At 38.1% G+C, this 14,939-nt stretch overlaps 1 protein-coding gene across 1 annotated transcript; it reads right to left on the bottom strand.

Moving 5' to 3' along the window:
• Positions 1–6,780: 6,780 nt before the first annotated feature.
• LOC101292073 (protein XRI1-like) lies at positions 6,781–10,621 on the bottom strand. The gene is made up of 9 exons (XM_004290153.1): positions 10,373–10,621; positions 9,579–9,634; positions 9,365–9,487; positions 9,110–9,249; positions 8,458–8,515; positions 8,252–8,357; positions 8,133–8,173; positions 7,963–8,049; positions 6,781–7,454 (listed from the first exon to the last, which is right to left on the bottom strand). Exons 1-9 carry the CDS (start codon positions 10,390–10,392, stop codon positions 7,186–7,188), a joined length of 900 nt encoding a protein of 299 aa, XP_004290201.1. The 5' UTR covers positions 10,393–10,621; the 3' UTR covers positions 6,781–7,185.
• Between the last annotated feature and the right edge of the window lie 4,318 nt (positions 10,622–14,939).

Genomic DNA, 14,939 nt, shown 5'->3' with positions numbered 1-14,939 from the left:
CATCAAGAGTCTATGTAAATCCAGAATGAATACGCAAATGCATAATTCACCATATCCCTTCCAAATCAAGTAGTTACATAGTGTGCATTTCAACCTCTCTTGCAAACGCACACTCCTGTGGTCTGGAGCCACTTGATTTGGGTGAATGAAGTTCGTTTAAGACCTTCATGTATATCTCTGATCTCATAGAGATGTTATTATGACCACATTCGTAGGTTGCATGTTCAGTTATTCGGAAACTACCAAACTGACTAAGTAGTGGAGTTCAATGACATCCATTACAAGAGCATATCTCATCGTAGTCGATTACAGTACGTGTTAGTGAGAGACCTTGCGCCATAAGGTGAGTCTAAGCTCTTGTTCTCACTACGCTATCTAACAAAGGTATAGTTTATAGGGTTTACACTTGCGGTGTTGGCATCACCTATCCAAGGACCTATCTCTTTGTTATGCTGGATCGCATCTTTCCATTAGGCCAATCAACTAAGTTGATATCCATCAACGAAAGGTGGTTCGATAGTAGCCTCATTATCTCACTTCTTCATGTACACTAGTGTAATACTTGTAGAGATCTCTATATGGATCAGATTTGACATTGAGGCGTCCCCCAACGATAATCATAATTCAGACTTCATGAGACGGATTTGAGTATCACTGATAAATAGATCAGGTTGTGCCAAGCTCGTTTTCTTCCCAGTGCGAGAAAGTATCGAGCCTAAGGGCCTCCTTCTTTTTGGGGAGCCATACGGCCTTGTGACACAAATTTTGCCAATATATGGCATCACCATATCACCATCTATGGTGATGGCGTCAAGACCAACTCCTTTTAGTCGCGCCATGTCCTCTTGATAGGACATCCTCTTAATAAGACATCAATCTTTGCAGACATATTTACAGCATGTGATCTCGTCACTTGAACACTTTAAGCATTTAGGATCAAGATGAGACTTAGTGGGGACAAACCATGACAATTCATGTCATTCCACTTGAACATTTCTGTTCTTATCTCCCTTTAACAGCATGAATATTGTCTTATCAAAGTGACAATCCACAATTTAACAGTGAATAAGATCGCCTAACAAGGTTTCTACATACGCGGATTATAGGTGGAGGTTCATATCCAACCTAAGTACTTATTCATCTTAAATGACCCATCATTGTGCGCAGTGACATTACGATTTGGCACCTAGAAATAACATCTAGCCGAGCTCAAGGATTGGATATCCATTTCAATCCTGCCGAGCTCAAGGATTGTAATTTCGTGTCAATCCTCGTACACAGTCACAAGCTGTAGTACAAAAATATTCAATGATGGTGGGTCGTAGATGAATAGTAAAGCTGCATGCAAATATTACATAGCCCCAAGACGGAATAGAAAGATTGGTGCGCATCAATAATGTTCGACCGACAAGCTAAAGTTGATTGGTCGTAGCCTCGGTGAGACTGTATTGCTTGTGAACATGGGGTACAAGACACTTCAACTTATATCCCGATAAACATTTTTAAGAATGGGTAGTGAGTCCGTAGAAGTATAAGTAGCATATACAGTAGATAATAATGTAACATGTGACCGTTGTGTTAACATTTCAACCAACACCATAAAACATAAAAATGTGTCCGCAAGTTGGTTGTATCTATCTACATAATTTGATGTAAGAATAGAATATTCACTTTTGTGTCATTTAGCGTAAGAGGGTCTCACTTCTAATTTAGCTAAAAAATAGACTTTCAAAACGAGCAATGAGCATTGCAGAGGGCTAATGAGATATCAAGGGAAGACCGGTGCACCTCAATTGCTTGAGAAATTGACCGGACTACCTTTGGGAAGTTGGAGCCATGTTCGGGTGACGTCAATGTCCCCAGGGTGCCGCCATTTACAACTATGGCGTCACCATCATGCTTCATGGAGAAGCTAGATCCCGAATGTCTTATTTTGAGTGGAAGAATGAATGTCCAAGATAATTTCTCAAAATTCAAACCATTATATCTCTTCCAGGATGATCGATTTAGTCAAACCAAAGCTTATATGAGTCGGTGTCCTAAATATCATGTTTGGCGACAACATGTGATTCGATATTCGAATCATAGTGACGTACAGTCTACTAGATTGACTCATAAACTTCTCCAAGATGCATTTCAGTTCGCATTCATGAGAATGTATACACAAAAGAACTCTTATTCATTCTTACAATGTGTTTTCAAATGAAAACTATTAGCAGGAATGTCTTTAAAGCTCAACATGGTTCGGTTGTCTCTCAATGCATTGAGGGCATCTGTGACGTTGATCATGGTGCCATAAGGCATCAAAATTCAAGCTAAACCGCGTCCCTGAATGACCGGTATGATTCAAGTATTGTAATCACATAAGATTTACAAAACACAAAATCCGGAGATAGTTGCCGGTTCCTTAAAATGTTGTGGATAGTTCTACTATTTGCGAGGCACTCAATGTCTCTATGAGACAGATCTATAAAATGGAGTAGATAGGATAGTAAATAGTTTCACTTGAACCATTTAGAGGGATTGAAAGAAGCTATGAAAAGCTGCAATCCCGAGAGTGTATAAAAATTTCCGTGCAGAATGACATTTGCGTACTAAAACAGCCATAACTTCTTCATTAAAATAGATATGGACAAACCGCAAAAAGTTTTAAAAACTAGACACGTAGAGCTTTCTAATGATGTGAAGCTCACTATCTGGTTCATCTGATCCTGTTCACAAAGCTCAAACGAAGTTGACTGTCCAGAAGGGACAGATTGCTGTTTTTCGCATATTTGGCATATGCAAAGCAATGAAGCTTGCGGATGGCGTGTGGGCATAAGCCGAAGCCAAAATGATGTGTATATGATCAAAATCAAGTATTTTCGGTCTTTTCAAGGTCGTAAACTCCATGACTAGTTAGCGTAAGCTCTCTGACATGAATATAAACTAACTCAGAGGGCCTAGAGGATTCGATTATAATGATTGTCCCGTTTTGATAAGTCTTCAATGTTTTTTGCAAGTGGACTATTGGTTAATAGCGTAGGGGATAAACAAGATCAAAACCTTTCGATAACTCCAAGTTAGTATGACCAAGCATGTCCGTGGAGGGTCGGTAGTGAGAATCACACTTAAACCACTATCTCCTTAATTTCAGACAATTCTAAAACATCACACTGAGTTTGGATGAGCTTAGTTGAACAATTGATGATGAAAAATCTGTTATAGGGTAGAAGACTTAACTGGAAACACGTTGGCGATCCTCCTTGAGGATGCAAGGCTGTGTGTCATCTTCACTTAGAAGAGACCAAAACGACACAATCTAACCATGTAGATTGTAAATATGTCATGCTTTTAAGGACGATGTAAAAATGTACATTTTGTTTGTAAATCAATACGAACCATAAGAGGAGAATAGTTTCATAACTTCAAAAAAATTCTCAAGGCATTCTTTATTGCTAATGTGAGTGTATATCAAGGTCTCGAATAAACAAAGGACATCGATATGACGTCTTATTACATATAGCTTGGAAAGAAAATCAATGTCTAGCCAATGACGTCAAAGTCAGTGGTAGTTAGAGCTGGATCCGAATCTTTGAAATCCGTGATCATGAGGATGACATTACTGTCCTCATATTGATTTTCCGTACATTTTTGTATGCATTCATAATTTGAAGGAGAGCTTGACAACTTTTGAACCAGTGATCCAGAGATCCACAACGGTTGTATTGTCATGAGCGGACATGAGTAGTTTTGACAGATTGGTGTCTGGACCGGAAGTGTCGCCATTAAGGCCGGCGGCACCTCCCCCTCTTTTCTAGACATCGACGCGGCGTTTTCTGCTGTTGCCATGACCCATATTGTTGTCCCCATATTAGGAGACAATCTCAAATACGTTTATCATATTAGCGTATATGCAATTCTCGTTTGCAATTATATGATCAAAATCAAGCATCGTTGGTAATTACAAACCAACTTGGAGGGCCTAGAGAACTTGATGAAGATCGAATCCGCTAAAGATTATGGACCAGGATGCCATGGAATATCATCGACGATATGTAGTCAAAATAAGGTGGTAAGCAATCCAGTTGACTTGATAACTCAACTTGTTAAGTTAGATGGACGTTTCAAGAAACGCTCCATAAGTGCATTCCACAGTTCATTGTGGTCATTATTTGTTGCACAGATTGTCATTGAAGGCTTTTGTCGATGTGGCGCGTTAGAGACTTTGAGCGCATGAGATGTGAAATCTCGCATCTAGGCTTGTTAGCTTGGGGGTCAAAACAGGTAGTTTAATCCTTTCCAATGAAAGGTTCCACAGATACCAAGCGAAGATTCGCTTTAGGTATCGAGTACGTCAAAACTCAAATGAGTAGAATGTTATGTTGCTCTTGCGTACAAAACCAAGGTATCATGAGACTCCGATAGAGGTCACAAATGATGCTTTTTAATGGTTTGTCTTACGAATTGATCACACATAATCCGAAAAAGCTGCAAATTGATCAAACACAATTCGAGAAAAGCCTCGGATTGATCAAACACAATCCGAAGAAAGGTCGGGGTTGATCACACACAACCCGGACAAGGAAACAAAAGTGATCAAACAAACTTTTGACCAGCGAATAAAATTTCAGAATTTTTACCTGCATGCACAAAATCTCAAGCATAGAATGGAGACGGAGAAGGGAGGAAAGGATTTTATCCTCCCCGAGTTATTGAACTTGGAAAAGTTTAGGGTTTCAAAACATATCTTTCAAAACTTCAAACACTTGAAGAAGTTGAAAATTGTAGTCGGAGGAAACCAAGAATCGTCGGCAGGCAGTGGCCAAGGGATTGGCAGCCGATGATGTCAGACGGCAGCCGGGAAAACAATCGGCGGCAGCGGTCGGACATAGGAGCCGAAAAACGCCTTTTTAAGGTTTCGGAAAACAAATGGTGGGATATTGACTCTAGAGTTAGAATAAAATACGTGATAACGTGATGAAGTATAAAGTGTAGAGATAAAAAGATAGCAAGAGAATAATCATCTTATTCATTGATATGAGCCTTTTATATAGAGAATTACAAAGTACCAATATAGTAATGATAAGGAATACATAGTCTTATTCTAACTACATATCTTGATGACATAAGACCAATGCACACATATAGAATATCCTAAAACAACCTTAACTTAGTAACACAACAGTCCTCTAACGTATTTGGGAAACAAAGTGCAAATTGTATAGGGTTAAGGTACATTTAGTAGTCTGCTGAGTTCAAATAGCAACACCCATTTTGTGTTGTTTATATATACGGGAATTACTCATTTGTCATTTAGTTTGCAACTTATTTCAAAACTATAAGACCTAGGTTCATCAAGAATATCATTTGTCATCTTATGTATTTATTCTATGTGTTTTCTATCACGCTGTCTAGTTTCACTTAATCACTTATCAGTGTGATTTAAAGGTCCCATCAGAAAAGAAAAAGCGATTTAAAAGGTCTTTGTAGTTTACCTAGCACGGCTAGCAGCTAGCCTCAGAGGCTCATCAACTTAGTTTTTGTGGATGACAGCATTAGATTTGAAATTGAGTGTTAAATATACTGTATTATTTTAACAGTTTATGGAAAGGCTAATGGGAGTGATTTTGCCTATTATTAAAATATTGTGTGCGCAACATGGTATTTACTATTTAGCAGTTTAAAATATTTTTTGTAGAAGAATGAGCAACATGGTATTATTTACTATTTAGCAGGAATGTCCATGAAGATACAAATCTCACACCTCATACTTCCCTATTCGCCAGGAGTTACTTGTATGGAGGACATGAGACGTATTTGGGGCTTTCTATTCAAATTTCTGGGATTAAATACCTCTCACCCTTATGCTTGGAGGAGCACTATGGCAAGTAGACTACCGTTGCAAGCGGGAATCCTTTGGAAAGATGGTAAATGGATAATTGATAACCCTTCCCTCACCTCATTACCACCGAGCCACAACTTTGTGAAGCTAAACTTCGACGATTGTCAATAACTATGAAGCTCCTCTTTGGTAATGTCACAAGGTTGAGGCTCGGTTGCTAGTGCTAGCTGGTTCAAATGACTGAAAATTATACAGCGCACCCATCCATCTCCACCGTCCATTTTGAAAAAGTCAAAAGTCCGCGTCAAATGGACGGCGGAAATGGACGGGTGCGCGGCGCACCCGGGTGCGCTGAATACGCTCTCTCAAATGACATTAGTTCTTCAATTCCCACAACTGAATGCAGGGTTTCAAGAGATAGTCTGATTCAAGTTCTCCGATTCAACCGCGTCTTAGCTGAAGGGGGCTCTATCTCTCTAAGCTTTCTGATAGATTGCATCAACGATCAATCTCAATTCCTGGGGGACTTTCAAATATATCTTGGATTCCAAACTGCTTAGACAACTTGAAGTTCAGGGAAACGATCTTCCAGCTTCAATGTAGGTCTGCTACCCCAGGTCTTAACTTTTGATCGTCTGCTTGGATCAATCCTACACTGGTATAGCAAACAAACCCGAAAGGTGCTACAATGTGTTTATTGGATCGCTGTGATACACGGTTAGGATTATAAGTCTAGCAAATACCAGCCCAGAAAATTCAAGCTTAGGATCCAAGTCGGTCTTAACTTCCTACTGCATATACCAAGTGAAAGAAACTTTGAAAGCAATGGTTCAACATTAAAGATGCAGAATGGGTTTACTCCGTTTGCAATCCTACCAAAAACATGGGGATATAAGATCAACAGAGCAAGGGTTGTAAAGTTGGTCTAATTTAAGATGTTCAGGAATACAGATTATGCTCCAAAAATATTTCTCAATGCTTTACAGAAAAGAGAAATGGTTAATGCATGCAAAACCACAGTCTAGAGGTTAAATATACACCTTCCAGAAACATAATCTAGATACAAAAGTTTGCACATACTGGAATTCCTGGAAAACATAACAAGGTTTTTGAGAAACAAAAACAAACTAACCTGGTAGAGTTTGGTTCTCAGTCATCCGATGTATAATACTACTATTGACAGCTAGAAGCCTAAAGCATACTTGGAAACATAAACACTCGTGTGATTTATGATTTCCCGAAACAAGACGACAGAAAAACTAAGCAGCTTCACTTCTATACCTGACTGCTCTAGAATATTACAGGAAAAATTCATCCACAAAATCAGCAGGCAAAGAAAGGAAAGGTAAGTCTTGTAACTCTTAGCCTTTGGTTCTCATTATTGTAATGCTGCCTTTTCCTCCTTCAGTTCGAATTTTAGTTTTGCCAACAACAGGTTTCCCAGAAAAGGCTGAAGTGGGATATTGTTCAGGCTCCTTTTGCTTAGCTTTTGAAGGTGGCGGTGTGCGGATCCGCTGGTTTATGTCCTTCAGAGTTACAGCTCCATGGGTTCCAGAGGGTTTTATGAATGCAAAGGGATATGCCACAGAAGTAGCCAACTTTGTGGGAGCACGAATGTAAGACTTCCTACCTATACACAAAAACAGAGAGCCTCGTCTCCTCAAGTACTTGATTTTCAATTCATTAATTTGGTAGCATAATCTTTGATGATCAGGCACAGAATCTTGGTGGGTTTGGGCAACACATAATATCAAGATTAAAGGAAGCACGAGAACTCTATAATTCCAACATCTCTAGTGAAATTCATGGGTTGTTTATTGTATTCAAGTGATCAGGAACATAATCTTGGTGGGTTTGGTGGGTTTGGGTGACACATAATATCTAGACTAAAGGCAGCAAGAGAACACTATAAATCCAACACCTCTAGCGAAATTCATGGGTTGTTTATTGTATTCAAGTGATCAGGCACATAATCTTGGTGGGTTATGGGCGACACATAATATCCAGGCTAAAGGCAGCAGGAGAACACTATAAATCCAACACCTCTAGTGAAATTCAACAAGTTCAAGATAGATTGGAAAGCTGATCAATTTTCAAGAACGTGGAATACAGTAAACATAGATGTCAAGAACAAGTACCTCTAAATATGATATTTCGAGGTGATCGAGTAACTCGTTGTTGATTCACATTTGCATGATGATACTCAGGTTGGATGTCGCACAACTCTAGAACAAAACATCGAGGGGTTATAACATATGGGGACAAAGGAGAAAGTACAAACTATTAGTGAAGAACCAATATAACTTACTTGTAATGTCAATATGAACATCAGATGCCCCAGAGAAATCGCTGAGTAGCAGAAACAAAGCAATCAGATTATTATAAACATATGACTGAACCAAAGATATAGAGCTTCAAGAAGCATACATATCATCAGGGCTGAACTGCATATCAGCAGGATCAGTGAAGCACTGTTCGATCCACCTATCCGGTGATTCATCTAGGCATTCATAACCAGAGGCAGATGCATTTTCTGTTTTAAAAGAAATAAAAACCTTATAAGAATCTCCTGACAAAGAAGATCCAACACAGGGTAGCAACAACCATCAAAGTTTCTTCTAAAAGAGACAAACCTGAAAACCCAGATACCCAATTTGTCGCTTCAAAACCCTCAATTGAATCAATCCCCTCCTGATAAAGAGTAGAAAAGTAAATCTAAGCATATTCAATGATATATGCTGTATAGGTCCTGCTATCATGTGTCTTTAAGAAGAAAACATTAGATCTCAAGGAAAAAAGAAACTAAACCCTAAACTGAGCCGCCTCCCTTCTAAATTTTACAAAAATCAAACCCAACGGTAAACTACTAATGAAACTGTACTCACATAGACAAGGTTAATTATATGAGAAGGGTATAGATATAGCATACTGATATGAAACATACTGATATGAAACATCTAGCATACTGATATGAAACATCTACCACGAAGATATAATAAGACATTCCTCCCCTAATGAAATACTATAGCATCTCTGTAGAAAAAATGGAAGAAACACAAGTATACGCTTATTGACATCACAAGTTTTAAAGTGTATGGAACATTATTTGAGTTTTTCGGTGATCAGCCAACAATGATATAACATTGAATTCAAACAAGTAAATAGATACACAGCACAGACATTTGATTTCAAGAATGCAGACAATAACATTATTTGTGTTTTTGGGTGATCAGCCAACAATGATAACATTGAATTCATACAAGTAAATAGATACCCAGCACAGACATTTGATTTCAAGAATGCAGACGATAAGTCTTCACTTGAAAGGGAAGAATCCATAGCTTCAGTGTCAAATTGTAGCATCCGACGCCTTTTCACTTGCGAGAAAGATTCCCTCTGCTCTTCTGGTTCCTTGTTTCTATTATCTGAAACCAAAAATTCTGATATTAAAAGAACAAAAATGACAGTGTTTGTTACTTATTACAAATCCAGGAAAAGCAAGAATGCTGGACATTGAGGGGAAACAACAAGCAAACCAACCTCTTTGGTTAACCTCATAGGCCAAATCTCCACAAGCCTTAACAGGGGTTGTTTCATCATCCAACATGTATGAAAGGTCCTCTTGATTCTGAGGCACTCCATTCCACAGGCATTCAGATATATCTGCGAGAATCAATAGTACCAGGACAGAAATCACTAACTTCGTCTAGTACAGCTATTTATTAGCAGATTATAAACTGTGGCAACAACTTACCGGGAGTGGAGTCCTTTTGGACATGAGGATTGCGGTGCCAATCCCAACGCTCACTACTATCGGTTCACAAACACCGGGAAAACATGGTCAGCAATAAGTTCACCATTACCTCAAATGACTAACACCCCATTCTCATGTATAAACCACACCGCATTAGTTATACAAGGCACACAATAAGGGATGTGCATTACTTAATGTTTTCCATTATACACATCACAAATCTTCCAGTTCTTTTATGTTCCGATGCTAGGTGGTTAACATAAGGGTGAAGAACAAGCAATTAAATTGGCAAAGCTACAACTAATAAAATCTACAAAATTTAAGTTCATTCAGCAAAATTCAGCACTAGAACCTAGTCAACTTAACCAACAATCAAAAGAAATGAACTTTGCCGTTGCAACATCAATACGACATCCTTCTGCAATACAACAGCTAGAATAAAAAGGACTCTCACAATCTACATTTGGGCATTTTGCTTGAAGTAACATCACAGTACAGAAATCAAGCAATGATAAAGCAAAACAAAAGGCAAAGAACACAGACCCACCAAGTGAATCACAAAGCCCACCCTACAGCATCCTCATCTCACCCTTAAATCACAATCATCTCCAAACAATCAAAATCAACACCCAATCACCACACTCAGCAATCAAATCCCGACACAGATAAATACAAAACAAATCAAAATCGCGGCCCACATTGCGAAACCAAACCATAAAACAAACACAAACCCAATACAACTCATGACATAAATCTCCAAACCCAGAAGCCTAACGAAGAGACAGGGTATTTACTTGTCATTATTGTAATCCATTTATGAAGCAAGCAAGGAAGCAGCAACGGAAAACCGTCCAGGGCAAAACGAAAAGACAAAGAACAAGACTCTCTCTCTCTCTTACTGAATCGTCTTACTTGGACTGACCCCAAAGTAGCCGTTACCGATTTGCGGAGTCTCTCTGTCTCTCTCTCTCTGTCTCTATATATATAGCATTTTCAGTGCTTCTGTCTCTCTTTCTTTTACTCTCCGTTGATTGAGATTCGCGCTATCTCTGTGGTGACTGTCTAAGACGAGACAAGACCAGTAAAAAGCGGCCGACCCACACTTCCTCTCTCTCCTTTTTCATTTTTACCATTTTCCTTTCTTTGTGTTTCGGTAAATTTCCATACTTCACAGTGCACGCTTTCACTCTGTGGGGCTCACGTGGTCCGTCAACGAAAATGTACAATATATTTTATTTTATTTTCTTTTTGGTTACAATATATTTTATTTTCTTATTGACCTAAGGTTTTCTTTGGATCTTTACTGGGTCTTTTTCCATAGTGATCACTGATTAGTATTAACACTTGAAAGAGCTGCATTTTATAGAGGAGTACGGTCATTGGGACCTCTAGATTTGTTCATTATACATTTTTTATACCTCATTTTTATTTTTAAAAACAAACATTTGCTCATTAGACCTCCTTTCAAATTCTTAAAATAACCTTAGGTTTGTTATTCATATATATTTCAATAATTTACTCATTATACCATTTATTCGCTCTCTAGACCTCCGACACTTTAAATTTTTTTTTTCTTTTTGCATGAAAACATCTATTTCAGACCTCGATTGCTTGATTTCTTTTTTCTTTTTCTCTTTTTTCATGAAAACCTCTTTCGCAACCTCAATTCCTTGTTGTTGTTGTTGTTTTTTTATTTTATTTTATTTTTTTGCATAGAATGTCATTAACCTATATTATTTGATCAAGTTGTAAGAACGATTTTTCAATAACAACAATTTAAAAAAATTTAAATTATGCATTGTTTTACACAATCAATGTAAAGCAGCAAAGTGGTGTTTGTGACCGAACGTATAGTAAGTTAGTAACTACAACAGTAAGAAAATAGGTATACATGAAGCAAATCTGATGAAATATTAAAGTAAGCTAAAAACTCAGAAACCTTTGACCTAGAAGAAACCCTAAGAAGGCCAATTGCATCTTCATCAATGGAGATTCTTCCATTTGGTGTAGTAGTTTTTTGCGATTGAGCAATGGTTGCACTTAGGTTTAGGGTTTATAGACTCCTCATATTTTGTATCGTTAACTTGAAGAAAAAAAAAAAAAAAAGGAAAGAATACTAATCTAATTACAATTTTTTTTTTTTTTTTTTGTTGAAAGTCAATGTCTATTTGTCACACCCCAATTTTTGAAAGGAAATTTTCAAAAATTTTGGCATAATATCCCTTAAAATAATATAATCCCAAAACCTGTTTCAACAAAATTTCAATGAAACTAAACTCAATGCGGAAAGTAAAATTTACACACAACTCCATATTGAGTTAAATATTACATTTCCTTGTTTACATAAACTCGAGAGTCAAGAAAATGAGACGCTCACATGAGTTTATTATTGTCTATCCCAATGTATATATAAAAATAAATATATACAATGAACAACCAAAACCCAACAAAAAACTCTGTCACTAAGCCTCCATCTCAACCATGCTGATCCTCACCTGCAGGTTTAACCCCTACACCAAGAATTGGTGCATCGGGTTGTAAACAACAAACCCGGTAAGCTAAAAAGCTCGTATGAGTAAACTCAAAAATAACACAACATTTATCACATCTAATATTCCACAAGAGAGATTGGATCCATAATTAAAGAAAAACACACATCCAACACATTACCCAAGAAAAGTACCCATGAGTCTCAGATATTTAATAAAATACCCCTCATGACCTACAACAACACTATGTGTACCCATGGGTCCCAGATACCATACAGTATCTCCCATGACCTACACTGACATGGAAATATCACATTATTATTCTCAACAACACAATATCACATCATTAATTCTATTCTTTCACATGGAAATATTTACCTGAACAAAATATAGATATTCCACAAGAATAATCTATAAATAATCAATAAACTCATGATCACATGAATCTCAAAATAGCACATAAAAAAACTTGTTTTACCTTACATTTGAGCCGTTAGCGATCAAGCTCATATATTTTTAAAAACAATTAAAAGCATAATATTAAATCCAACATCATCATCATTATCATATCACATGACCATAATTAAATTTGGTTCAAAAGTGAACCTTGGTGAGATTTACTCACCTAGAAATCCTGCTGCAAAACCCTCAACACAACGAAGGCAAGCCAATCACAAAATCACAAATCACCTAAAATCACACAATTAAAAACCTTAGAAACCAAGGTATTGAAGGATAACACAAAACCCTTAAACTAACCCTTAGCTCAAGGGAGGACAACTTCCCAAAGTCGTTGAACTCAACGACACAATAGAGCTGCCTCAACTCTTCAAAACCTAAACTCTAACCCAACCAAACCAACACCAATAAACTTAAGTCCTAGCATGCCAACATTTCTTAAAAACTAGCCACACTACCACTTAACAAGCTCACAACAGTAAGGGCTACCTAACCACAGGAAACTAGGGCTGCAACTCAGCCGGACTCGCCGCCACGGGCGGCGGCGAGTGGGCCCCACGCGCCACCCCAAACTTTCGAATTTGAGAAAACTCCCAACAGCAAAGTTGAAGCTTAAAGCAAGGGGAACAACTTTCATACCTGAGACTTCGACCAATTTTGGCCGGAACCGGCCGGAAACCGTCCCGAACTGTGACCAGAAAATCAATTCCAAAACCTGCAAAATCAGCCTCAAAACCTCAAAAACTTGCTTCAATCTATGCCTAGACACTACTAGGAGGAAGAGGGGATCAAGACTCACCTAAACTTGGTCGGAAACGGCGTCGAAATCGTCGGTTTTCCGGCGGGACAGTAGCAGCTCCGCCGCTTCGTGGCGGCTTCCAGGCGGCCGAACAGCGGGCGGGACTGCTCCAGAAATGTAGAGGACGTCGGTACGGATCTAACGGGAACCGGCGGCATCCAAAAAGGTGGCCGGATGAGGAAGAAAATGACCGGAGAAGGAAGTGGGTGTGGGAGGGTCGGGAGAGAGGAGAGAGAGACTGAGAGCTGGCTGCTGCTGCAGTTATAGGTTTTCCAAAAATAATTCCCACACATTTTTCTACTTATACTCTTTTCAAACCTGTAAACAAACTTCCTCTGACCATAACTTCTTCATACGACATCCGTTTTAGACGTGCCGCATGTCCACGAACTCGTATCGACAAACTCTACTACTTTCGTGTAGGAAGTTTTAGAAGATAACTTACGGAAAATAAAGTCAACTTTTGGCCTCTCAAAAGTCAAAGCACTTTAATTAAACTCCCGAAACTTCAACTTCGCATAACCCAAAGAATTTCCATAAATAATCATTCATTAATTAAGGGAATAATACATGGAAAAATGATATGAAAATCTAGGGTATTACACTATTATTGTCATTTTGTATGAGGTTATATTTGTAATTCAATAAGTCAAAACATGTGGAGGTACACTGAGCAAATCTGGAGGTCCCAATAACCGCACTCTTTATAGAGGATCCATCGATTTATGTCTTCGATTCTTTTTCTTCAAAGTTTATGATTTTTTCCCCAACTGATATTAATGATTGCGTTACTTAATTTCGTTTTTCCGTACCTATGTCGATGATTCGAATGTTCCAAGTAATAAATTAAAAATGATTTATGTGAAAATTGTACTCGGTGCATTTACATATATACAACGGTGGGTATGTATTTGTGTTCCGAAATATTCATTTAGTATCTTGAAATGTTATCTAGAGTGAACTACGCACCTAATGTTTTATAAACTAAGGAAGATAGATCAAGGGAGTGCATGTAATTATTTTATATGAATGATTTATTTGGTAGAAAAGCACATTACTAGTGTCCTTATGGGATGAATCTAAATTTTGAAATGGGTGTCTTCCATTGTTATTGCTACTAATGTCTTATGCAATGAATATGATCTCATTGCTAGCTACCCCATATACATTTCATAATCCATATAAATATACAAAACGATGACAAAGTATGTTATCGTTCTAAACCGAGCTCTGATATTAGACACCAGGATATGTGATCGTGCCACATGTCAACTTATATTTCCATTATGTCACCGTTATGACAAAACAAATAGAGTCGTCATTAGATTAGTATTCTTTGCTAGTTAGTGCGTTAGAATACATGTACTTTGTAGAATTTCTTGATATTATTTTGGGACTTCTATTGTCATCAGGGGTTTAGTTTTCATGTCCCCCCCCCCCCTCTTGTATTCGACAGTTAGAGGCTTGAGGGCAGCCGCACCGGCCATTTGTAGAATTTCTCGATATTATTTTGGGACTTCTAGATGCTTATTGTAATCAGGGGTTTAAGTTTCATGCCCCCCCCCCCCCCCCCCCCCCCCATGTACTTTGTAGAATTTCTTAATATTATTTTGG

The sequence above is a fragment of the Fragaria vesca genome, linkage group LG2 (assembly GCF_000184155.1).
Source record: "Fragaria vesca subsp. vesca linkage group LG2, FraVesHawaii_1.0, whole genome shotgun sequence".
NCBI lineage: Eukaryota > Viridiplantae > Streptophyta > Magnoliopsida > Rosales > Rosaceae > Fragaria > Fragaria vesca.
Note: the sequence above shows the minus strand (reverse complement) of the source record. Positions and strands in the feature narration are given on the sequence as shown.